This window comes from Mytilus californianus, unplaced genomic scaffold, assembly GCF_021869535.1.
Source record: "Mytilus californianus isolate M0D057914Y unplaced genomic scaffold, xbMytCali1.0.p SCAF_8, whole genome shotgun sequence".
Classification (NCBI taxonomy): Eukaryota; Metazoa; Mollusca; class Bivalvia; order Mytilida; family Mytilidae; genus Mytilus; species Mytilus californianus.
Genome location: NW_026262734.1, coordinates 102,563,848 through 102,591,080, shown reverse-complemented (window position 1 = coordinate 102,591,080; position 27,233 = coordinate 102,563,848). Strand labels below are relative to the sequence as shown.

Here is a 27,233-nt window from a genome sequence, read left to right as displayed (position 1 = left end):
TCTTCTTGTTTTATATGAATGTTGATACTTGTTTGTTCTTTCCAGTACATGTTGACCTTACTTAGGTAAATACATGATGAAAGAACGTAAAGAACAAATAAAAAACAAATATTGCACAATTTTTTTCTCTGCTTTGAAACAGTCAGGGTTGTCCATTGCCATATATCTGATCATCCTGTTTACCATATAGAAGGACTCTATCAATGGTCTTAACCTAGAATGGCTATCAATGGCCTTAACTTAGAATGGCTATCAATGGCCTTAACTTAGAATGGTCATCTCAAATCTTGGGTTCAACCACAAACAAACAAAAACTTTCATATTGGCAGGGCCTAATCTAGGATTTTGGAGAGGGAGAAGTGACTTCTCCTTCCATCAGAGAGAAGGGAGAAGTGGTCAATTTCTTGGAGAAGTGAGATTCCATTACCGTTTCGGTTGCATAGTGTTCTCGTGCTTATCACTAAGGAAATTGCTTTATATGTTTATGTTTTTTTCATGTTATTGCACAAAATGTATATATAGAAAGTTCTTAATAAAAGGGTTTAGACAATATAGTTGTTATTTATTCATTGTACTGTCAACTTGAATTTAAGTTTAAATAAAATTTGTTGCTTGGGACATGAGGGAGTAGCCTAGTAATATTATGATGCATCAAATTCATGTGCATCTGCCTCAATTTATTTTAAAATGTCTAGAAAAATATGATTCCCATTTTACCTGATGAATTTCACATGACTGGGAATTTAATTTATATCACCACTTTGTCATTATTTTGTAAAATATTATTGAATGTCCAGGACATCATGTTACATGCATGTAGTTGTAAATTTAGATTCTCGTTAAAGATTGTAAGCCTATAAATGAAAATATCTGTCAATCACATTTTGATTAACCAATACAGAGCTAATTTCTATAATTTTTTAAAGATCATTTCCCTATCAACGAAATAATAGTCGTGAAAAAAATTCCACTGCTGATCATAGCTGGTCGCGTGTCGTACGTTTGCAATTACATTATCCATCAGCTGTCTTACTACCTTTTATATTTCAATTTTTATTCAATGAATATAATAAATCTACCGTTAATTCCCACCCTTAACCCACCGAATAGTACAATTTGATCGACTCGTAATAAATAAAAATAAAACAACTCAGCTGAGTGATTACGCAACATCCTCAGATAAAAATCATCGTAAAACGATAACTTTAACAGACGGTCAGTTTTCCGTTTGAATAGTTTTTGAATGTTATATCCTATGATGCTCAAAGTCGCCGTTGTATTTATTTAATTTGATCGTCGACAGTATTAGTCCTGGGTCGTTTCGAAAATCTCGATTTTCCTTGTCAGTCGCCATTTTTTTTACCTGGGACACTTGAAATTCACAAGTTGTCTCCCTTTTACCAATTTTCATAGCAATTTGACTTCGCCATGAAGTCAGTCGGCTGGCGAGATTTAGCGATTTTCAAAATTCTTTGGCGACTTAAATCGTCATTTCGCCGGCAAGATTATGGCCTGATTGGTATTTGCTGCTTCCACACTAAGCACAACACAGAAGCAAGACACATTAAATATACTCATCCAGCCATCCCTACTGATGGAAAGAAAACAAACAATTGAAATAAATGATATTAATTTAGTATGAAATGATTATGATAGCAATGAGATTCTACAGTCATATATAAAACTACATCATGTTTGTCTTCGTCGTAAAATATAGCGTCCTTTCTGTAATTGTGATAGATATATCTTTATCTTTGAACTATCAGATAACTTCCGTACATAAATCTGAAAATTATAAAAATTTTATGTTAGAAAAAAATCATTCAACTCACTCATATCAATGATAATCATATATACTCAGAATAAGCAAATTGTAGGAAATACAACAATTCATAAGGAAGAGGTCTATTTTGTTCTGTATACATCAATCTTTAATAAAGAGGAAAGGTATGATAAATTTAAACTTTCGCAAATTGTCAATTTTTTTTAGCAAAATGCTCAATATTTTGTGATATTTGTTCAAATTCTAGTCAAAATTAATATGAGTTTATACTTGTCTCACAGAAAATATTCTATCAAACCTTGAAAGAGAATATTTGTGTGTTAACAAAATATTTCTGTGTGACCAGTAATCTAAGATTTATACTGTGTGCAAATTTCAATTCGTTTTTTTATGTTTTATGTCACTTCCTTTATATATGTAGTGTTGCTTCATTGGCATATCCCCCCACATTCTCCTTTTCATATAAGTCGTAAATAAAATAAATCAAATAAAAGCGTAACACACAAAAATTAGGACTATTTGTAAAAATCTACTTTACATTAGCATGATGAATAGTGTCCAATTTTTGAATTTCTGGCAAAGGGAGACAACAATTCATACGTTTTTAACAGACTGTTCCCTGTCTTTGCAAACCTAATGGAAAGAGCAAATATGGATTTACGTAAGCCGCCAAGAATTTAAATTTTGTTTAAGCACTTAATTTGCAATCTCCCTTTTTCCCATTTTCCCAAAGCACGTACAGAGTCAAAACTAGTGTCCTTTCTCATACAATACGCCATACTCATGCCACCTTTTTGTATATGTAAGGTCCTTCCTAGGAGTTAATTCCCTTTGCCAAAAAATCTTAAATAGGGAACAAAGTGGGCAATTTGAAAATTGACAATTGTTTAATACCTACCTCCTGTGTTCCTATAGCAGTGATCACACCATTAACTTTACCAATGTCTTTCCCTTCAATAAAAACAGGCTGATTTCTGTGAAACCTGAAAATATAATAACACATTGACCTGTAATACATAGAATTAAGAATGGTGTACCCTGTTGTATTAAATATTACTAAAAATGTTCAAAAAAGTAATTTGTAACATTTTTATCATTCCTCATCCTCAAATTTCTCAATCAGGCCTATACCCAGGAGTACAACAATGCTCCTTTTTCATCAAAGTGTGTGTTTCCGTGCAATCAAGGAATCCTTTTCATCACAAAAAACAGGTATAAATCATACAAGAATCTCTGCTGGATGATACTGTGAAAAAGGTTCTTTTTTTCAAGTTTTGATGGGTCATTGTCTAATATACATTCCCCATTTGAAAAAGACTTATTGAGTGATTGATAGGTTGGATTGAGTGATTGATGAGGGGCTTAATCTTGAAAGCTTTAGTTGTTTGTTTTTATTCCATAATCTTGAAATAATCTTATATACATCAATAGATCTTGTTAAATCGCTATTCTTCAAATGAAACAATAAAAAAAAAAAAATCTTTTCTCTCTTTCTGAGGTTTCACCAATTTTCCATACTCTGTAATATCAAAGCTGTCATAAAATTCACAATTATCTATTTACCATCGTTTGTCATAAAACAACCTTCCATCTTCAATTTTCAGTTCAGAATTATTTTCAACAGGACTTGGTGGGGATGAAGTAATTTTCTTGGTAAATGGTTTACCGCTAACTTTGTTGATAATTCGTAAATCGTCTAAGATATCGGCATCATCCAAATAAAAGTCTATCTGTAGTAATGTCAGTTAAGAAAAAAATCTTGTTACTCAGTTTTAACATGAATTCCTGTTATAAAAATAATTTGAAACACCATAAATATTTTACAAAATGAATAATTCAAACTATTTCTACAAAATGTGGCTGATAAGGCCCTACATGAGAGTAGAAAAACAATCTCAAAGGAAAGGAAAGTAGAATATAACAATCACAGGTCCCTAAAATGTTTTTTTTTAAAACTCTGAAAATTTTATTGATTTTTGGTATCAACCATAAAATGTATGTACTTTAATAGAACAATGCTGTTTTTTGTTAAAAATCCATTTTCATGATTTATACAGGCATGAAATGACATTGAACTCAGTAAAATCGTAAAATTATGCAAAACATGACTATTTGATTAGTACAGAATTAGAAATTAAATAAATAGAGTACAGCTGTTGCCAAAAAATATGTTTAAACTGTTAGTGTATTCAGTGTATATCTTTTTACTTACAAAATACTTTTTGGGGCAACATTTGTGCTTTATGTTAATTTAGCTAAAATGTTCTTACGATTAGCCTACTTTGGGAAAAATCTGACAAATCTCACATACGATGTCACTTAAAAGACTTCAAAATCTTATTTCGGCATCAAGACTTGGCTTCTATTTACATTTTCTGAAAAATCAATCTTCCCAAGCTTAAAACATGTGATTAGTAATAACAGAAGGCAATGCTTTATTTTTGGTGAATTTTCAGAGCCAAAATGTACATTCTCCTTTAAAAACTATCCCTATTGTTATTTATTTTTCTATCCATTACTTGTTTGAAATCAATAATAATACAATTCAACGAAAATTACCAGCATTGACAGAATATCAGGGTCCATAGAAATATAAAATAACGAATTATGATTTATCAATGAATATCAATATTTAGTTAAGGAACAATGCCAAATGACAAGATTGTATTGTGTTTGTTGTTAAGATATGAACAGCAAGAATTACCAAACAAGATATTTAGCTGCAACACATCTTGATCAAAGATATGACATGTTTACTGTACACTAACTAATTTTCGCAAGCGATTTATTTTCGCGATTAGAGAAATAATGCGAATATAAATCATCGCGAAAAGGTAACACTTGGAACTTTCCTTATTGAACTACATCAAGTTAATTAGAAAATTGTGAATTTAAATCGCCACAAAGTGTGTTAGAAAGGGCTAAATGCGAAATAAAGTATCTGCCAAAATTAGTTGGTTTACAGTAATTATTTTTTGGAAGTATTAAGAATCTGTCAAGCAATGAAAATATTTGATAATTTTTGCCTTTACAAAATTTTATTTAACTATCTGAAAAAGCTAAGAAGCAGATTTCAGGCATAAAATACAAGTACTAAAAGGATATCTGGTGAGGCTTTCCGTCTTTTCTCAGGTAATGGCATGGGGTCATTAGGTCGTCTCCTCAGTCTACGTGTTGATGGTGCTTTTGATTCTAAAGTATCAGACAACATAAAATCTGAAATGTAAAAAAAAATACATTCAATTAAACAACAGGACTTGAAATAAGATTCTCAATAGTTTGTAGCAATTGAAAATATAAACAACTTTGTACTAAACTGTTACCATTTTATGCATTGAAAAGTCAATTATGAATACTATCTAAAGACTTGATTGAAAGAGTCCATGATTTGGTAGCTGTCTCATTGATAATATACCCCTTTCCTCATCTCATTACAGAAGATGTATTGAAAGCTATTCAAGAATGTCATAGGAAATGAAAATGTGTCATACAGTTCTAGACAGATGAAGGTTGGTATATAAATAGCACATAGCTGCGAGGGTGATAGAGCAAATTGTTATCCCAAGAAAACATTGACAACTGAGGCGAAGCCAAGATTGACAATTTTTTTTGTCGAGGGGAAACAATCTGCTCTATCACCCTTTCAGCTCTGTGTTATTTAATTTATTATACTGAAAGTTCGCTTATTACTGTGAAATAAATTTCAAATTCAAAGTTAAATTATGATGTTTGGTACATAACAACCATCAATATTTAATAAAGCGCACATTCAAGCATCTCAGTGAAGGGTAATATGATTATAGCCATGGGATAGAGTTAATTATCTCCCTAGTATTAACCAATCAAAATCTGACATTTAAGCATGAGCTATAATAATTTCATATATCCAGACATAACAATGACTTTAAAAAGGTTTTTAATTATATTCTTCACCCCAAAACAGCCATTCGTTTGAACTGTCATTCTAAAGGTATGAATCTAACAATTTTTGAAGGGTCCTACAGTTAAAAAATCTCCACATTAAACTGTAAGATTGCAACAAACGGGGTAAAAATCTATTGAAAATGTATGAAAATATCCTGTTCTTCAACTGTAGACTCAGAGATCTCAAAAAAAACCCAAGAAAATTAGAACATGTAGAATGCACAAATAAAAAATAACTTCTAACACTACTACTTAAACCTGAAACTGGACTATTTGATCAGGACATACAGTGAAACTATTAATGAATTTAACATGTGTAAACAGTCTTATGCAAACATTATCTTCAGTAAAACAAAGTTTTCACTGTAGATATTAAACATACTACTTCTTGTGAGATCTTCAGTAAAAACCAAGTTTTCACTGCAGATATTAAACATACTACTTCCTGTAAGATCTTCAGTAAAACCAAGTTTTCACTGTAGATATTAAACATACTATTTCCTGTGAGATCTTCAGTAAAACCAAGTTTTCACTGTAGATATTAAACATACTACTTCCTGTGAGATCTTCAGTAAAACCAAGTTTTCACTGTAGATATTAAACATACTACTTCCTGTGAGATCTTCAGTAAAACAAAGTTTTCACTGTAGATATTAAACATACTACTTCCTGTGAGATCTTCAGTAAAACCAAGTTTTCACTGTAGATATTAAACATACTACTTCCTGTGAGATCTTCAGTAAAACAAAGTTTTCACTGTAGATATTAAACATACTACTTCCTGTGAGATCCAGTGAATTTCTTTCATTCTCTATCATCTTTGATTTGTCTTCATATTCAAGTATCAAACTTTCTTTTAAGTCAATCTTCTTTTCCTGAAATGCAGAAAAAGGAACAAATCCTAAGGATGTCATGATAAAATTGAGAATGGAAATGGGGAATGTGTCAAAGAGACAATAAACTGACCAAAGAGCAGAATACATACTATAAAATAATTTTCTTATACATGAATGAGGGGATAGGAGGGGTTGTCATCCTGGAAAATAGAGCATTCTAGACGTCCTGAAAAAGGTCCTTCCGCCCCTCATGAATACTGACAAATGAATACAGACCTTTTATTAGGCTTTTCAAAGCCAAACATTACCTTAGCCATAAAATTTATATATTAGAAAAGAATTTGACTCAAAGTTGATTTAAATTTCATTAACTGCTCTTTTAACAGATCTAAAAATGGTTATTTATGATATAAACTTTTGATTAACTGTCAAATGCTGATTTCAATTTCATAAATATATTTCCAAGCAACATTAAACTAGTTATTTATAATAAACATCTCATCAATTTAACCTAGATTCAGCTTTCATTGTTGAAGACTATATTCTCTCTAGGTGTCTTTTGCTTTTATTTGTCAGTAGGTTGCAGTCTCATTGAGGTATACCCTATATCTTCATAACACTTGTACATTGACAAAGGCTGTTTAATGATGTAATTGATATATTCCTCACATCTCTATTAATTTGTTTCCATCTATTTTCATACTTTCTCTTTTGCTATTTCACTCTAAATTGTTTACAATTCCAAAAACTGAATATTCTGTTAAGATAATTTTGTTGATTATTTTTTTGAAAGTTATTTGTTTCTAATATGACTAATTGACCAAGTATAACAGTGTATATTGAGAGTTTTTCTTCGTTATTTAGGTTTTTAAATAATTTCAAAATTCTATTATACCTCAAAATCTTTAGCTGTAGCTTTCTTTTCCTTTATATATTCTCTTTCAACAACTTCTAACTGAAATGAAATCAAGAAAATTAAATAAATAACTTTCCAAAATTTTTTCTCCTATAAACCTGAAGTGTTCTATACTGACACAACATATTTTCTCTATAATGACACAACATATTTTCTCTTTACTGACACAACATAGTGAACATACATATTTTCCCTATACTGACACAATATTTTCCCTATACTAAGACACAATATTTACTCTTTACTGACACAAAATATTTTCTCTTTACTGATAACATATTTCTCTTTACTGACACAACATATTTTCTCTTTACTGACACAACATATTTTCAGTATAGTTTGTAACATAAGTTTAAAGCTTAAACTTTATTCCATTCATACTGATTTTTTGGATGGATTTTTTAATTCTTAAATTTTATAATCAGGTTGCAGACTTTTTCACAGGTTAGGGAAATCTACAATTCTAGTTTATATAGCTCCGTTCAGTCATAATAAGTTATCTCCCTTCCACATTTTTCAAAGGTTTCTGCATTCAACATTTCTATGGAGTAATATAATGTACAAAATTTTAACTTTCATCATGATTTTTCACAGTAATAGAAAAGAAATAGTTCATAATTGTATTCAGTAGCACTTCCCCAATAGGATTGTGCAGTTTCAAATTGCTAATTTCCAATTAACAAGTGAGAAACAGGAATTTCATTGACAACTTGCAAACGTAGGTAATTTTCTATAGTCCCATTGATATTTATACATATATAAAGCGAGTTTCAGCTATATGAGATCATATTAGCTCACACTGCAGAAAAACAGAACCTGATGCATGTTTCAAACTGACATATCAAGTTACATCTGATTCCATTTAACCATTCTAAGAAACACACTATTAATAATCTTACACCGAATATGCTACAGATCAAATTCTTTGCATAAATCTTACCTCAAAATCTCTCCAAATTTCATTTATTCTTATTCTTTCTTTATACTGTTGCTCAATTTTCCGTCTTTTCTTGATATATTCTGGCAAGGTTCCATCTTGTAGTTGTTGCAGCTGTTTCTTTAAATGTGCTAACTTATCTTGGTACATTCTACAACAATGAAGAACTCACTTTAATGTCAGCCAACTTGATCTCATCAGAAATATATTTCTTGTGATATGAATAAATCTCTGAATGTGGAACCAAAAGCCAATAGCCTACAGTCATTCATATTAGCAGAAAAATTAGATATGGTGGGACTGTTTTATATTTCTTAATTTGTCTCTGAAACTTTGAAACTTGAAACTTTGAAACTTTTCATTTCACTAAAGGCCTCACATGAGGTATGATAGTACAAACAATAAAATATAACAAATATAATGCATGAACAAAATTATACATATATACATATGTACAGAATTATCCAGGAAGGTAATTAAATATCACTTAAATATTGACATTACAATTTTACAGAATTTAGACAATCCAACAAGAGTGAATTTATCATTACTATTCATTAGTTCATAGAAACTATCAACATTTTTAACTTTACATATCTCTGCAGTTTAAAACTTTTGTCTATCAATATTGAAAAAATTGCAGCTAAATATATAGTGAAATTCATCACCCAATTCTTCTTTATTACATAAATCACAAAGTTGACAAACTCTTTCTGACCAATCTATACTAAAAAGCCATTGAGTTGTAATAAAGTAAGTAATTTGGATTGTCTCCCCTTTATCATGTAAGAAGTAGTGTTCTACAACTGTGCAATGTTTATCATGATCAGTATCTAGCGGTTTAAGAGAAGCTCAACAGAAAAATGGTTAAACATGTTGTACAGGGTTATTCCAAATTCCCCCCATAAAACTTTCTTAGCACGGTCTGTCTTTTTATTTTTAGGGAGAAAATTTTAATTATGCAAGATGTTTAAAAAAAATTATATACTGGTATTTTATTCCTGGTCAATTTCTATAACCTTTTACAGATTCAAATATATATAAGATATATACAAATATTCATCTCTTCAAGTTTGTTTACTTGGAAATTTGTCATAAATTTTATAGAAATGGTTCAAGAAAATGCCTACAAAATTATGAAAAGTTATAACCCCAATTCATTTATTTACATTATTTATTTTTTTACCAGGTGTTTTTTTTTACTTGGAACTTTTAGAAAAAAATTTGGTGAAAAGTCATGATGTCAAAACACTGATCAAAGATACCAGGTAGAAATTAAAACTTGTGTTTTCAATGTTTTAACATTTTATGAACATTCATTTACAGAAAATGGTTGCATCAAAGATAATTCATGTCAGCACAAAAGTGCTGACTACTAGGGTGGTACTATCCCAGGGGACAAAAAATAAACATACTGTTCTTTAATTTCTGTGTATTCTGTTTCTTGTTTGGCCATGTCTGTTTCACTGGCATCTTCTGTATCTAAAAATGAACAAAAATCAAATTAAATCAAATTTTAATTTTCTAATCTGGCTGCAAATTGAACGTCTGATCTCATTTAAGAAACAAATGACTTCAGATTCCAAAAACAAGCAAACTACATACACTGACATACCATGCACTGTGCATATAAAATCCAAAATCAGCGAAAGTTAGATTAATATTCAAGTAGAGGATATTGATGGCAGCCTTGCACACTCAGGCTAGGGTCAATAAGTAAATTGTTATGTAATTTCACAAGTTATCAAGGTAAATCCATTTAAAAATAGTTTGTACACACACTAGAGGCAAAATTGTACTGATGCGCCACTAATTCACAAGGGGTTGTAAAGTTTAGAGTGAAGACTATCTTCCCTTACCAGATTTTAACCCATCAGTTTCTTCAATGAGTGCCTGTTCCAAGTCAGGAATATGGCAGTTGTTTTTCATTCTTCCCTTGGTTGGTATAGTCTAAAGTTTTATTTTGTCAGGTTTCATGGAATGCCCCCAATTTAGCTTGGAGTTCTGTATTTTTGTTAATACTATTTTTGTACATATGGCATGGATGGCTTAGTTAAAACTAACTTTTGTACCATCATTTCAATATATATTTTCTTCCATGAACCCATGCCTACACCTTTTAGTAGTGGTGAATAGGCAAGCCAAATTTAATTGCCCAACTCCTTCAGGATTTAATAATGGCAAAGTTCATGATTTGATAAAGAAACTGGAAAAAAAATCATATCATAAAAAAATTAGGAGGCAAGCAATGGCATTATATTTTGAAAATTCTGATTCAATAAATTATATTACTGGGTTAAAGAAGACATTACATATATAATACTACCCCCCCCCTTTTTCCCTCCAATAAAACAATGGCAAAGTCCATGCTTGACTAAAGGAAACCCCAAAAATATTTCTGATTCAAAAATAAAAGGAGGCACACAATGGTATTATATGGTGCAGATTCTGATTCAATAAATTGTAATAAGGGGGTTAGAAGTTGCAGATCTATGCAAAATGAAATGGGTCCCCCAAATAAAACAATGGTAAAGTATTTGATTTCCTTAGGAAACCCCCAAAATATTTTTAATGAAAAACAATTATCACTTTATTTTTAGATAAATATGTGCATCCATTCTCAGAGCTTTATAAAAATTCTGATTAGTTAATTAGGAACAGGTGATATAAGTCTGTACAAAAGTGTGCCCAATTAAACCCCAAAACCATTCAGATATAAGGTGCAAAAGTACAACTTATGAGCAAGATTCTGGCCCATTTCTGGGAATGTTTCACAAAATTCTGTTCATTGATTCAACAGCAATATAGCAAATACAAAAGGAGGAACAGGGGCTGGGGACAACCTGACAGATAATCCAATCACCATATACTGCCTGCTTCAAGAAGATGGGGTAACAAAATGTTTAAAATTTTTATCAATGGCAGTATAAACATGATAAAGAAAGAGAAAACAAATCTTCAATAAAACTATCAAACTTGTATTTAACTAATAATACTAAACATACTAAAACATTTGTAACAGTATTGTTTATTTAAATAGTCATACAATTATTTTATAAGTATGCATCTCAATACAAAATTGAAACATTTATATGACTTGTATGTATGTTTACATTCTGGATAATTCCTTTAAATAAGTTATTTATAGACCATTGCAGATTTGTCATAAAAAATATGAATAAAAACCATTCAAATAGTAAAACAATTTCATGAATTAATGTACCATATCTCTACTTTTCCATTAAATTCCCTGCATGTTGCACATTTGAATTTTAAGCTGATCTTGATTGATAATTGATAATATTTTTTTTTAAGTTCAAGGCTCTTTTAAAATATGAAACGTACTTGAAACCTTAGCTTAATCTGCTCATCTAAATAAACAAATAAAGATAAAAAGGATAAATATGATCCTTAATATATTCAATTTATAACTGAAAGTTATTAAACCAATCTGTCAAAGAAATATAATAAAATTGCTGACATGTTAAAATGTAAAGTACCTGTGAAGTCACTCATCATAAGACTGGGAAATTCCCTGCAGCGTAGGGGAGATAATTCAAATTATAAAATGATGATAATCTCTGAAACTAGCTTTGTCATTAATTTTTGCATTGCCAAAATATTTTGTACTTATGATAAGTCCACATGATTTTTATTAATTTTGATGATATTTCTCTCTTCCTCCCTAAAGGATTTTCTCAAATTGATTCAGACATATTACCTTTTTAAATATATTTATTTTATTAATTCCTTTAGTAATTTCAGTATAAATTAAAAACATAATAAAACACAGTTCTGTCCACCAATAAATTTTAAGGAGAGGATATAAGACTAACTTCAGTGTTTTTTTTTAAAGATTTGACAACTAATTGAACTTATAACAAAGTGTAAAGTTGTCCTTCTTATCACTGGGTCAAATTGAGCGATATATACATCTTATAAAGCAAAATAATGCCCAAACTATTGTAGAAAAAAACAATTTGAAAACTAATTATCTGAGAAACTCAGGCCTAAAATGTATTATTATTTTCAACATTTTAACCAAACCTGCAGGCCTTGGGACTTCAGGCTTACCTATTATTGAATAACTGCTACTGTCAAATCAAATCTACCTTCGGCTTCCCATAAATTTAAAATCAAATAATATATATATATTAAAAATCCTGCAATATATAAGCACTTTTTGTGTTACATGCAAACAAACTAATTCTTAAGTTAAAAAACAAGTACCAGTAAAAAATGGTTGTGCATCTACATGAAATTGAGGAAACAATGTTTTGTTTACAGAGGTTACATGTAAATATAAGTTAAGAGTCCAAAAAACAGTATTTATCTATTTTCTAATGCAACCATTTATAACCACTTAAACTGAAATAAACTGTTGACACAGAGATATGTCTAGCCTGTCTGCAGAAAATTCAGAAAAAGACAATCTGATGGACAGCAATACTGGTAATTAATTGAAAGTCACTGGACCATGACCTAGGAAGCAGGGCATCGAAATATTCCTAAAACTGGTATGTACTGATAGTAATACAACTTTATAGAAAATGTCATTGATCTATCACAAGTAGTTCCTATCAAACTAACTAGTTCCTATCAAACTAACTTAAGCAGAAAACTTAAAATTGAAAATTGCTTATTAATTGAAAGTCACTGGACCATGACCTAGGTGGCGGGCCTCAAGTAGTCATCAATCTGATATATGCTCTGATAATAATGCAACTTTATACAAAATATCATTGATCTATCACAAGTTGTTCCTATCAAACTAACTTTAGCAGAAAACTTAACAATTGTTGACGCCAACGAAAATGCAGTCGCTGTAAAAGTAACCTACTTGTATGTCTCGCATTCTGCGACTTTCATCGCTGGCGAGACAAAAGATATGTCTCACCTTTATGCTATTTTGATAGTATAATGCAAATGTTGAAATTGAAATGGCAATTTTCAAACTATGCAAAACATTCAAAATATAAAAGGAGTGAAACCAGGTGTGTAAACCCTTTTATATACAATTTCAACCCCTTTTTATGTTACCTTCATAAAATAGCACCTAATTGATATATTTGACATCCCAAAAAAGTTACCCGTACCAGTGGCATGTCTGTGTATACCGTTAAAATAGAATCAACACAACAGACAAATAAATATTACATGCACTGGACGTCGTTGGCGTCCATGTTTCTAATACTTATGTTTGTTATGGACAAAATGTTTGTACGTTTTATTTAAAATTTGTTTCTATGGTTTATATGTATACTGGGAATGATATATTGACAGTTATATATAGTATTTATTTAAGTAAATATTTCATGAAAATTCATTATAAAAAAAATAGAAGAGAGTTCCAATGTCCCCGGACTCCCCCGCGTTGCACATACATTATATTTTATCTTCCCCTGGGCAATAACTAAAAAAAAACAACTTTTTTTTGTTGTTCTTTAAAACATTTATAAATAAAAAGCGTGCTCGGGGGACAAAAAATGTTTCTTTTATTGTATACTTAATATTTCAAACAGACCTTGAAGGGCATTACTTAGAGTATACTATAAATCTTATAAAAAATTGTACCTGTGAGAGTGCTAACGAGGCCATTTTCCATAAATTTAAGATTTCCAAGGGTCATAACTCTTTTAAAAAAAGTGGATCATCCACCATTAAAAAACTTATCTGAGATATTGCTGATATTAACCTATAGTATAAGTTTTATAAAAATCTGGCAAGAATTGTACCCGTGAGAGCGCTAACGAGGCCATTTTCCATAAATTTAATATTTCGAAGGGCATAACTCTTTTATAAAAAGTAGATTGGCCACCATTATAAAACTTGTTAAAGATATTGCTGATATTAACCTATAATATTATAAGTTTTATAAAAATCTGACAAGAATTGTACCTGTGAGAGCGTTAACAATACCAGACGGACACATGGACTGATGCCCGGTATTTCCATATCCCCCGCAATGCGTTACGCAGGGGACACATACTAACAAATCTTGTTTTCAAAGAAATCATTATTTTATTTTAATTGCTTATTGTATTTTAATACTATGCACATAAAAGTCTTTTAATTTATGCATTCATCAACAGAATAAACCCATAGTTGGGTTGAAACTTGGGTCAAATTTATATATTTAAATTACTAAATTTATCATGTTTATCGACAAGACTTTTTAAAAAAAAAATTCATAAGATTTCATTAAATTAGTTTATATATATTGAATAGTATAATTTTTGGAGGGGACTTTTTTACCGTAGCCCACAAAATAGCCTCTTAGGTGCTATTTAACTAGCTCCTGCAAAATAGCCTCCTTAGCCCTGTTTTGCTGGTTCTGGTTCAAAAAAATGTAAATAACGATTTATATAGTGTGTTGCTATTTTGCCGCTCTTAATTCAGATTTTTCAGTATATAAATTACAAACAGAATGAAATGTAGAAACAAACAGTTACCCTCCTTAAAATAATATATATTGATAAAAAATACAAATGAAATACAAATTGAACAAAGAATCATATAAGGATGGTAATTTAGGATTTAAAACGTCTTTGAACATATATAAGAAAATAATATTTTGAAAATTGTTTGAGAGATCTACAAATCTTCTCAATGCTTAAATTGAAATTTATAAGATATGTATTAACCATCTGGAATCACAACCATGCCAGGGCTTTACAGCCAGTCAAGGTTGTTAAAAAACCCCATAAGTAAGAATCATGAGGTGATGAGGTGATTGTTAATGCTAAATCTGGTTCAATCAACAACAGCTAGTTAAATGATAATGAGGAATACACTAAGATGAAGACAAAACTGAATGAAGGGAAAAATCACAAACAAATAGCTATAGTATAGCTTAATATTGACAAATAATTCACATGGTAAGTACTAACATTACAGAGAGAATACATTAAAGATATACTGTTATCTTAAAAAGGGGAAATATGTAGCTTTATATTATCATCAAAATGAACACTGAAAACGTCAATAAATATGTCGATAAAAATTCTCCAGTTGTGAGGCCCAAACCCAAGCTGAAAATTTTCAAATCTCCAGTTGTGACTTGACAACTCTGTCACATGTACATGTATGTACATGTACATGTAAGCAAAGCATGCATATTAAAATTGATATCCTTATAAAAAAATGTCCTTTTATATAAAATATACAAGAAAATGGATGTAAAACTACTTTTGCCATACACTGTAAACTGATCTAAACAAAAACTGTGATATACGGAGACACACACAAAAAAAAAATGGAGAAGTGAAATAACAAAAATACTGAACTCCAAGGAAAATTCAAAACGGAAAGTCTGTTATCAAATGGCAAAATCAAAATCTCAAACACATCAAACAAATGGAAAACTGTCAAATTCCTGACTTGATACATGCATTTCCTTATGTAGAAGATGGTGGATTAAACCTGGTTTTATAGCTAGCGAAACCTCACTTATATGACACTGACATTCACATATAATTGGAACAAATTGTTTAATCCCAAAAATAATGAACTAAATCAGTTGGAACAAATTGACCATCGACTTGGGACGAATTGGTCAAATCTGGGACGGGACGGATTGGAACGGACCTGGAATGAATTGACTAGCATTCGGCCAAAACGTCTTGAAAGCAATTCTTTTCACAATACTTACATTACATGCGCCACCGTCTAGTGTCAAAAGCAACACATACAGAATACAGTTTAAAAATAAAAAAAAACCAAAAAAATATTTCCCCAAGGCCATATCCTATATGCTATAGGACTACCCAAATGCAATGCTAGAACTAAACAATAGTCATTTACACAATAGCATAATGATAAACTAAACTAAAGTACCTGACTACCTGAGTGCTAAGCATCTCTTGCATCAATACAAAGAATTGAAAATAATCGTGCAGAATGAATATTTACCTTCATCGGTTGCTTGTGCTTCAATATCATCGCAGTCAAAGCTGTCAACTTCTTCAAAATCAGAATTGTTTTCATCCCGGGAAGAAGCGTACGAAGCCATGGTTTGTTGATTTATTTTACTTCCGGTGTAAGTAAAATCTGCGGATAACAATTTTATTAAAAAAAAAGATTGTATCATAAAATCAACGAATCATATGTGGATATTTACATTAATTAGTGTATAAAAAACAAAAATGATATAGTTTCTGAAGAAATATCCGGAGAAATATTCAAACAATTGTATTGATATCTTGTACTTTTTACTTTTTTCTTATTCTACGTGGATTCTTCAACATCCGGTGTAAACATTATACCACAGCCATGGCACAAACATTTCAGCAAGAATACATGCAAATGCCGCCCGTTACACGGGCTTACACGACAGCATGTGTAATCACAACGATAGCTGTGGTATTTTCTTATTCAGTTTTAATATACAAGCAATATTTTCTCGGACTGTAAGATCATAAGATTTTTTCGGGGTTCGTATTGATAGTAAACCCGGCAAATTGTAACAAACCCCTGTGGTTGTACAATCTCATGAATGTACATACGAAGTCTAAATAATTATGAAGTCTTGAAAAGCTATTTTAATTATTTGCACAAGGCAGGAGCATACAGTCTGCGATAAAGTTATTACACAATCTTCAAAACATTTTAAGGTTCATGTGGACCCTTTGGCTAAAATGGCTGCATTTTCACATCAAAATTTACTCTGAGGACAGACAAACCTGCGCATCTGGAAAAGTTTTAAGGCATAGCATGCCCTAGATAAATAAACTTCTAATGCATTGTATGTTTTAGAAAAATTAAAACTTAACTGGATTTAGCAGTGCACTTTTTTTCGTCCCTGCAGAATATGATAAAATTAACAAACAGTTGAGTTTCACTTGATATGGTCCACTCAGGTACACAGTTTAAATCACCAATTATTGTCAGGTATCTATTGTCCATCTATTGTCCATGTCAATCAAAACAGTTCACTTCAATTATTACCTGTGGGGAAGTTCTCAAACCTCTTTCCCAACTTTGTTTATTTTGGCACCTTCTGGTGGAATGAAAAAAAGTGCACTGCAAAATCCGGTTAAGTTTTTAATTTTCTAAAACTTAAAATATATTTGAATTTTATTTATCTAGGGCATGCTATGCCTTAAAACTTTTCCAGATGCACAGGTTTGTCTGTACTCAGAGTAAATTTTGAGGTGAAAATGCAGCCATTTTAGACGAAGGGTCCACATGAACCTTAAACACTTCACTTCGGACATTTTTGAATAGAAGATCTTTCAAAATTGGATGTCACATTTATAGACAATAGACAAGATTTATTTGCCCAAACACATTTACATTAAATGGTTGTGGCATACAGTATATATATGACAATGGTACTAAAATAGTACCAATCCAGTGTCTTTGAGTTTGAAGAACCCAAAATGACATATACACCAATCTTGAGTTGTTTTATATGAATGAGTTACACCATTTGACCCGAGGTCAATGAGCTTAAACAATGTCACTGATTAATCGGTTCTTACTGTGATGTTAAAACATAAGCATTGTGACATAGGAAATTACAGGAAAGTGCACAAATTCAGAACTTGATCCTGAGGTTGAAATTGACACAACTTGTCTCTCTGTACCAATTATTCCCTCTCATGGTAATTTCTCATGGTATTTAGAGTATTTATTTAGGCACAGGATCCGGATTCAGGGCTTGCCAGTACTTGAAAACACCCCGATCTAGCTATATATTCCCCTACAATTTGAGCTGTTGCTTCGTAGGTTTATCTCTTTGGTGATGACAATATTGATCGTATGTCTGTTGGAATTTTCAGTATTACCAGTTGTCTTATCATGTCTTCTCTTTCCTGATGGTATCTTGGCCAGTATATAAAGAAGTGTTCTGTTGTTTCTTCTTCGCCGCATTCACAATATGGCGTGAGGGATTGATCTATTTGGTTTCTGTATTTATTCAACCTGCTGTAGCCTGTTCTTAATTCTGACAATATTCTTCCTATTTGGGGGTTAGGTGTGTCAAGTTGTACAACCCTCCCAACAACACGATTGTATAGTTGTCTCCCCATTTCACTGATTGTCCATCTACTTTGCCATTTGAGTTTTGTAGATGTCTGTAGAATAGAGTTTTCATATAATATCTTATCAGTTCTTAGGTCCCTATTGAGTTTTTGGGGTAAACAGGAAATGAAGGTACTGTATAGTACCAGGTACAAAAAACAGTGCCTTTAAAAAATTTCTTTCTAGTGTGTAGTCAACTATTGGGAGACCTTTTGAAAAATGGTGTTTGGTGTCTTATTTTGCCAGTTTTATATACATATTTTTTCTGCAGCTTTTAAAAAACCGCAGGTTCATTTTTTTCTCAGAGGGCACTCTTATCCCCAATCCAATCTCTTGACCCACCAGATAGTTTAACCAGTCATCCTACATGTAATTGAAAATATAAACAATCAGCTGATTGGTTACACAACATCTAATGCATGGTTAAAATTTTACAGCTCAAATGAATACCTGGTTCAACTTCAAATTGTATATATTTAAAAAAAATGTGGAGCAACAAAGTCCTTTTTATACGACGGCAAAAATTTTTTGGTATGAAGTTGGCGTCGTCGTCCGAAGACACATTGGTTTTCGCACAAAGTTTAAGTGAATGGATCTCTATGAAATTTTAACATAAGGTTCAATACCACAAAAGGAAGGTTGGGATTGATTTTGGGGGTTATGGTCCCAACATTAGGGGCCAAAAATAAGCATTTTTGTAACTTCCAGACAATAACTTGTGTGTAAGTGTATGGATCTCTCTGACATTGTACCACAAGGTTCCAATTCACAAAGGGAATGCTTGGATTGATTTTGGGGGTAATTGCCTCAAAATTTTAGGAATTAGGGGCAAAAAAAAGGGGCAAAAAAACAAGCATTTTTCTAGTTTCATGACAATAACTTGTGTGTAAGTGTATGGATCTTTCTGAAATTGTACTACAAGGTTCCATATCACAAAGGGAAAGCTGGAATGGAGTTTGGGGGTAATTGTCCAAAACGTTTAGGAATAAATGGCCAAAAATAAGCATTTTTCTAGTTTCCAGACAATAACTTGTGTTCAAGTGTATGGATCTCTCTGAAATTGTACGTCAAGGTACCATACCACAAAGGGAAGGCTGGGATTGATTTTGGGGGTAATTGCCTCATAATTTTAGGAATTAGAGGCCAAAAAGGGGCAAATAACAAGCATTTTTCTAGTTTCATGACAATAACTTGTGCATAAGTGTATGGATCTCTCTGAAATTGTACTGCAAGGTACCATACCACAAAGGGAAGGCTGGGACTGATTTTGGGGGTAATTGTCTCAAAAGATTAGGAATTAGGGGCCAAAAAGGAGCAAAAAACAAGCATTTTTCTAGTTTCAGTAGTTTCCCAAAATATTTTATCCATAAAGGTATTATGTAAAATTGAGAATGGAAATGGGGAATATGTCAAAGAGACAACAACCCGACCAAAGAGCAGGCCACCAATGGGTCTTCAATGCAGTGAGAAAATCCCGCACCTGGAGGTAGTCCTCAGCTGGCCCCTAAATAAAAGTATGTGCACCTTTGTATTCATGCATTTGAGTTTTCAAATTCCCATAATACTAATTATTGTCATAATCCATGTGTAATCATAATTTTTTTTTTTTTTTTTCAGCAACTAGACATCATCACACCATTTCAAATTTATTTTAATCCAGATTTGATTTTTAGAAAGTTTCAGGTAAGTTCATGATAGATCTACATTGATGAGTCAAGATTTTTAATCCTAATAACTTAAAGTCAAGTTGAAATTAGTCATGTTAGTATTATGTATTTCTAATGACAAAAACAATGGGATATAACGAGAAAATTATATAAGGTACCATACAGGAGCCCCAATCAATAGTGGAGTACAACTTAGGGGCATTATGTTTTTAGGTCTGTGTGTTCATTTGTCCGTCCGTTCATCCGTCTGTCCCGCTTCAGGTTAAAGTTTTTGGTCAAGGTAGTTTTTGATGAAGTTGAAGTCCAATCAACTTGAACCTAATACACATGTTCCCTATGATATGATCTTTCTAATTTTAATGCCAAATTAGAGTTTTGACCCCAATTTCACGGTCCACTGAACATAGAAAATGATAGTGTGAGTGGGGCATCCGTGTACTATGGACACATTCTTGTTGTAAGAATGTATTTCAAAACATGTCACGTGTGTTATCGGCGATGTGGGGGATAAGTTAATGAAACAGCAAACCAAAACGTGTGTACATTGCATTTATTATATTGATTTTGTCAAAAGTTGACTCTAGTGTGAAATTTATTTCATGGCAATAGAAAGATCTTATACCGTGATATATGCATGATAAACACAGCAAACTTGAGATTAATAGAGAAGCTGAATCCTGTCATATTTAACCAATTACAAAAAAAATCATCAGTTTCTGAATTTACAGCAAAAAAAGAGAGAAAGATACATTTGTAAGACTTAACTGATAAATAGAAATAAACAATATTAATAATAGATAATACAAAATATTTGAAACAGTGCTGTCTCAGAAATATGGTTATTGTGTTATTTATTTATTAATTTCATGTATAATGAAGAGGATCTTGGTTTTGAAATGTCTAATTTATTGTTATCATACAGTTTATTTGTCAACAAACTTTGTTTATTTTTAGGTATGGAGATTAGTAACAAATTTTATGTATTTTGGACCAATAGGATTCAACTTTTTATTCAACATGATATTTGCTTACCGATATTGTCGGATGTTAGAAGAAGGATCCTTTCGGAACAAGACAGCAGATTTTTTCTTCATGATTTTGTTTGGTTGTTCCCTTATGACTGTATCCTTTTATTGTGGTTATATAATATACACTTAACAAAGCTTTACAAATTTAGGGAGATTTTGCAGAATAAAAAATGCAATTTGTATTTTTTAGAGCCCCTAAGTGTGTAGCTTTTTTGTACATCTCAAAATCTATCAGAACTCTGATAGTTCATGCCAATTATTATTTTTTTTAAACATTGAAATTTTGAATTGGACATTGATTTGGCACTGTAATCTATTGAAAAAGGCCAAAAAAGAAAGAGCCATTTTATTTCTTGAGCTTGAGGTGAATTAGATGAAATAAAATAAAGAGAAAGGAAATGTTTTGAATATTTAGGTTATCTCCCTTGATGCACATTTTATAGTTTAAATGGGAGATAATCTTGTAAGTACAAAATTTAGATAAAAAAAGAATGGTTGACTTGTTTAACTTGGTATTTGAATTCTTTAAGCAGTTTAATTATATATCAACACAATATTGTGAGGAGTAAAATTAATCTGCAATTGAAATTGTTAATTTTATGTTACAGGCATAACAAGCTCACAAATATAAATTATAAAATTAAATGAGACTGCAGCTAGATGTGAGACAATAATTAGCCTCCTCATGGGGTTTTTGATTATATGATTACTTGGCTGTTTTTATAGAGATTATTTGATTACCAGACCAAATATTTCATGATTATTTGATTATTTGATAATCTAGGACTGTATTTTTGATTATTTGATTATCTTGTTTGAAAAAATAATTAATAATTATGTGATTATATTGGCAAATAATTTGTAATTATGTGATTACTTGGACACCCCCATGAGGGGCTTCAATAATTGACAAACTTTTTAGAGTACAAATTCATTTTTTGAAGGACATGTACTTTTAACTTGAAGGGGTTGCCAAAAATTTAATATAATTTAAAAAAAACCAACATTTGACACCTCTAATTTTACTTTCCTTAACATACTTAAAGATATTAGGATTAATTGTAAATATTGTTTTTCTTGGTAGTGCTTTTACAATTATGTTAGTGTATTTATGGAGCAGAAGAAATCCATATGTGCGATTAAATTTCTTTGGACTTATGACATTTCACGCACCTTACTTGCCCTGGGTGTTGTTAGGGTTTTCAGTATTATTAGGAAATTCAGTCGTTATTGATTTAATGGGTAAGTTTATCATACGTTACTTTCTAAGTGGGTGTTGTTATGATTCTCATACTGTAAACTCACAAATAAATGCTTGCATTTGTTATTATGAATCACTGATTACTGGATAACTGGTAAAAATGTGAGTTCTTATTAATGTGATTGCAAAATTTAAAAAAAAATTCACTACTGAAATTATTAATGAGAGTTTTTATTATTGCAATTCTAAAACTTTTTCTTTTTTTTGCTTTAGTAAAAACATTGCAGAATTTCTGAATATATTGTAATTTTTTTTTAGAAAAATTTTGTTGCATTAAAATTTATTATTCATTACACTGTCAATTGGTTTTATCAGGTTTCTCTATAGCTATATTATTAAAGTTTTCAGTATTCTAGATATTAATAGGAAAATTTGTTTATATCAATACTTTTGGTAAGTTTAATGAAATGAATATGAATAAAAAGATACCTATCAATAAGACAGCAATTTTACAATGAAAGTTCACAAAATAGACATCTAGAAGTGAAGTAAAACTGAGGTTATTGAGGTTTTCCAGGTATTTTAAATGAATTGTCAATGTAGATAAAACACAAAATTAAAAGAATAAAATGTGAACATGGATATTTTCTTGGGTTGTTAATTTCTGGGTACCATGCATAAACCTTTTGTGAGGGGGTATTTTTAAGGTTACAAACTATTCACGCTGGGGATATTAATGCATGTTTTATAAACTTGATCTGAAAATAATCTTTCATAACACAGGGACAAAAATTTCAAGCTTTAAACATTAGGAACATGGAGTAGAAAACAATGAATTATAAATTTTTGGAAATGGTACATATAGATACAATAATTAGTCTGCTACATATACTTGTAAGGGGCCTCGGTGGCCGAGTGGTCTAAGTAGTTACTACTGTAATCACTAGCCAGTCAACACTGAGGTTGTGAGTTCGAACCCCGCTCGTGCGGGTGTACTCGACTCCAATCTTAATTGACTAGGATTGTCAGTTTTCCTATCGAAGGTCAGTTGTTTTCTCCGGGCACTCCGGCTTCCTCCACCAATAAAAACTGGCCGCCACAAAATAGCCCAAAAGCGGTGCTTAAAAGTGGCATTAAAACACCAAAAATCAAATCAAACATATACTTGTAAACTTCAATCATTTGTAAATGGCAAATATAAAACATTATTATTTAGCTAGATTTGTTTAAAAAGGTATTGATAGGATAATTGGAGCATTTGAATATACATTGTTCAATTTACAAAATACCTTACGGCTTATTTACTCTACAATTTCATTTTTAATTATTATTACAAGAATCCTTTATTCATTATGAATATCATATTTTATAGGTATAGCAGTTGGCCATATTTATTACTTCTTAGAAGATGTTTTTCCAGAACAACAAGGAGGTTTTAGAATCTTAAAAACACCAAGATTTTTGTAAGTTATCTTATGGTTTTTGTTTAAAATAAATAATTAAAGACCTTCCTTTTATGCATAAACCTGGCATGGTGAATTAAACCTGGCATGGTGAATTAAACCTGGCATGGTTAATTAAACCTGGCATGGTGAATTAAACCTGGCATGGTGAATTAAACCTGGCATGGTGAATTAAACCTGGCAATTAAACCTGGCATGGTGAATTAAACCTGGCATGGTGAATTAAACCTGGCATGGTGAATTAAGGCTACAGTAGTTTACCAATGTTCAAATCATGTAAAAAGATTGGAAAGAAACAAATCAAAGTGACAAACAAAAACTGAGGGAATCGCAACCGGGTGCATAGACAGGGTAAGTGTTTCCTACGATGCATTCATTACCCAACATACTGATTTACACTCAGTCAAAATGTCACAATCATGAATAGGACAACATCAGTAAATTACAGATTGGACAACCTTACTGCCCAGTATCTAAAGATATAAGATTTTCAAATTTACAAAATAAAGTATTGTAAATCACAGAAAACTATCACCTTTGTCTTATTATTTCGTATTTTACAGATAAATGGACGTCATTTTTTTGGGCAGTTCACATTTAGATACAATCTTGGATTGAAATTTTTTAGAAATCAATAACTTTTCAAACCTTAATAGAACTTTATGAAAATTTATACTTGAGAGTTTTTTTCTGTAAACTGTTTCTTTAAGACAATGTTGACAGCTACTAAAGTATGATATTTTACAATTTTCTTGAGAGTCCTGTTAAAAAATGCTTTCAAGGTTTATTTCCTTCTTAAAATACTGGCTACATCCTTCAAACTAAAATGAATTTGTTATCAAAAGATGTAAATGGGTTGAGACACACATCATAACAAAAAAACGTTATTGAGGTCTATTCATGTGTCTGAGGCAAAAACCATAAAATTATGATATTCATCATAACAGTGCAAAATTATGATGTCACAATGATATCACTACTGTTATATTGCATCAGAACTTGTTTATTTATTATTTGTCAGGAAGTTAAATTTCATGGCATTTTAAAAGGATCAAAATTAAATTCATTGACATTGTGAATTGACTCCTTGTCTATACTATTGTTAAGTGTTTATTTTCAATTAATTGTAGTCTCTTTTTTTTAACAATTTAGAAATAAATGATCTAAATGAAAATATTAGTTAAAGCATACTGTTAGGGTTTATGTTTTCGTGATAACAATGCATACACATTTTTTGTGCATTAACAATTAGTTAACACATCACACAAACGACACTTTACTAGATGGTAATGTTGAAATAAGTGAAATTAAAACCCATTGGGAAAATTTTCATTTTTACAGTATTTTTTAAACAGTGCATATTAATTTACATACATTATAATTTCATTTTTTCTTCTTACTTTTGTAGAACATACTTATTAGAAGGACCCACTGAGGACCCCAACTATAACCCACTTCCAGAAGAGAGACCAGGAGGATTCAATTGGGGAGAGGGTCCAGAGGGGGATGAGCAGTGACATTTTAAAGAAATATTTTTCATTTTACTTACAGGGAGGAAGCAATTATCTTCATTTGAGTGATGTATGAATGAACATGTGTGGGGAAAAATGACATTAAAAAGTTTATTAGTGATTGACATGATGTCCTGGTGCTTGTTATATGCTTATCTTATGATTATAGGTGGCTGCTATTGCGAACACATTATAGTATCCATATTGAACTTAAATAAACAAAAAACATTTTATTTAACCTAATCAAATGGCTCATTAAAAGAATTAAATCATGAGAAACAAAAAATAAAACTAATTTGAACACACTTGCATAACTTTCATAATTTCATAATGATTATGATGATTAATAATACAATTATGCATACGCAAAACAAACAAATTGGAGTGGAGAGTTATTAAGATTTGTCACATGAGGATATGTACATGAGTCATTCCAGTTAAACTTGTAACTGTTCTATATCATAATAAAACGTCAGCCCCCCCCCACCCATAAACAAAAAAGTAGAATAAAACAGAAAGAAAAAACTTCAAGGAAATCAAACTTAAAAACCAATTGGTATGGTTTCTGCACTGTCAATACATATTTCTGAAATAATCTTCATCCCATATGCTCATGATAAATAAAAAGCATGGAAACAAAAAAATGTTGGCAGCATTATTACACAAATTGCCTAAAAAAAGAAGAGGCAAGAACTGTCTAAGGTCAACTTTGCAGAAGGAGTTAAACTATATTTTTGAGAGAACCTCAAGTATGCATATTCACAACATTCATGGTGATTTTGTTGTATAAATTAGAAATATTTGCACTGTACTAGCAAGATACAACAGACATTCTGTATTTAATTCATGTTCATAATTGATTACTGGACATTAATGCCTCTTACCTTCATGTGCTGTTTATTTCTATAGAACCTTGATTACTGGACTTTGCTGCCTCTAGCATCAGCATGTACTGTATTTCTACCAAACTTGGACAGAAGCTTGTTTATGATCATAAAATAGTATCCAGAAGTAAATTTTGTAAAAAAAAATCCTGTTTATATGTATTTTACTTATAAATGGACTTACTTTTTCTGCCAGTTAATATTACATTCACTCTGTGGTTAAAGTTTTTAAAATTTTAATAACTTTCTTAAACAATCCTGGATTTGTACCAAACTTGGACAGAAGCTTGTTGATGATCATAAGATAGTATCCAGAAGTAAATTTGTTAAAAAAAAAAATTTCATTTTTTCCGTATTTTACTTATAAATGGACTTAGTTTTTCCACCAGGAAACAATACATTCACTCTGTGGTTAAAGTTTTTAAAATTTTAATAACTTTCTTAAAATATCCTGGATTTGTACCAAACTTGGACAGAAGCTTGTTTATGATCAAAAGCTAGTATCTAGAAGGAAATTTTGTTAAAATGTTGTACCTGTTTATCCGTATTTTACTTATAAATGGACTTAGTTTTTCTTCCAGTTAACATTACATACAGTCTGCAATTAAAGTTTTTAAAACATTTATTAGATTCATAAACCATCCTGGATTTTTACCAAACTCGGATAGAAGCCTCTTACAATCAAAAGATAGTTACTAGAGGAAAATTTTAATAATTTTTTCCACATTTTTGTTGAGCCTGCGACTAACAGCAAAAGTAGGCGAGTCACTGGTTCCGCGGAACCCTTACGAATTTTTAGATGGTAAACAGCATAAACATGCACGAAAAAAATATATGAACAGGGATATAAATACAAGACAATATCCAAAGTACTGTAAATTCAGAAATTTTTGTGATGTTTTTATTATTGCGAAAATTGCAAGGAGTAGGACCATTAAAAAATAAAACTTTGAAATCAATTGTATGAAGCATATACTGAAATTGTTAAAATTAATTTTGCATTTTTGTCCATTCTTCAAAAATGCACACACAAATTTCTGAATTTACAGTATATAGAGAT

General features: G+C 31.0%; 2 protein-coding genes across 5 annotated transcripts; one reads left to right on the top strand and one right to left on the bottom strand.

Moving 5' to 3' along the window:
- Positions 1-1,619: 1,619 nt before the first annotated feature.
- LOC127711384 (sin3 histone deacetylase corepressor complex component SDS3-like) lies at positions 1,620-16,444 on the bottom strand. Of its 4 annotated transcripts, none has more exons than XM_052217417.1 (9): positions 16,308-16,444; positions 9,812-9,878; positions 8,400-8,547; positions 7,439-7,498; positions 6,483-6,582; positions 4,889-4,999; positions 3,347-3,518; positions 2,682-2,766; positions 1,620-1,785 (listed from the first exon to the last, which is right to left on the bottom strand). In XM_052217417.1, exons 1-9 carry the CDS (start codon positions 16,405-16,407, stop codon positions 1,690-1,692), a joined length of 939 nt encoding a protein of 312 aa, XP_052073377.1. In that variant the 5' UTR covers positions 16,408-16,444; the 3' UTR covers positions 1,620-1,689. The 4 variants fall into 4 exon arrangements, with proteins under 4 accessions (XP_052073377.1, XP_052073378.1, XP_052073379.1 ...); XM_052217418.1 differs by having other exon boundaries at positions 4,889-5,002; positions 6,492-6,582; XM_052217419.1 differs by lacking the exon at positions 16,308-16,444 and adding an exon at positions 11,897-11,941.
- Positions 16,445-16,606: 162 nt separating this feature from the next.
- Positions 16,607-26,796, top strand: LOC127711385 (derlin-2-like). The gene is made up of 6 exons (XM_052217421.1): positions 16,607-16,757; positions 20,037-20,102; positions 21,041-21,208; positions 22,161-22,356; positions 23,688-23,778; positions 25,187-26,796. Exons 1-6 carry the CDS (start codon positions 16,668-16,670, stop codon positions 25,293-25,295), a joined length of 720 nt encoding a protein of 239 aa, XP_052073381.1. The 5' UTR covers positions 16,607-16,667; the 3' UTR covers positions 25,296-26,796.
- The last annotated feature ends 437 nt before the right edge of the window (positions 26,797-27,233 follow it).

Excerpts from the sequence above, each read along its gene's own strand:
- LOC127711384 (XM_052217417.1), bottom strand. The coding sequence starts at position 16,407 with ATGGCTTCGTACGCTTCTTCCCGGGATGAAAACAATTCTGATTTTGAA. Across the intron at positions 6,583-7,438 it reads CTACAGCTAAAGATTTTGAG|GAAAAGAAGATTGACTTAAA; the intron begins GTATAATAGAAT and ends TCTGCATTTCAG. Across the intron at positions 3,519-4,888 it reads AAGACGGAAAGCCTCACCAG|TACAGATAGACTTTTATTTG; the intron begins ATATCCTTTTAG and ends AACTGACATTAC.
- LOC127711385 (XM_052217421.1), top strand. The coding sequence starts at position 16,668 with ATGGCACAAACATTTCAGCAAGAATACATGCAAATGCCGCCCGTTACA. Across the intron at positions 16,758-20,036 it reads TAATCACAACGATAGCTGTG|CAACTAGACATCATCACACC; the intron begins GTATTTTCTTAT and ends TTTTTTTTTCAG. Across the intron at positions 23,779-25,186 it reads TTAAAAACACCAAGATTTTT|AACATACTTATTAGAAGGAC; the intron begins GTAAGTTATCTT and ends TTACTTTTGTAG.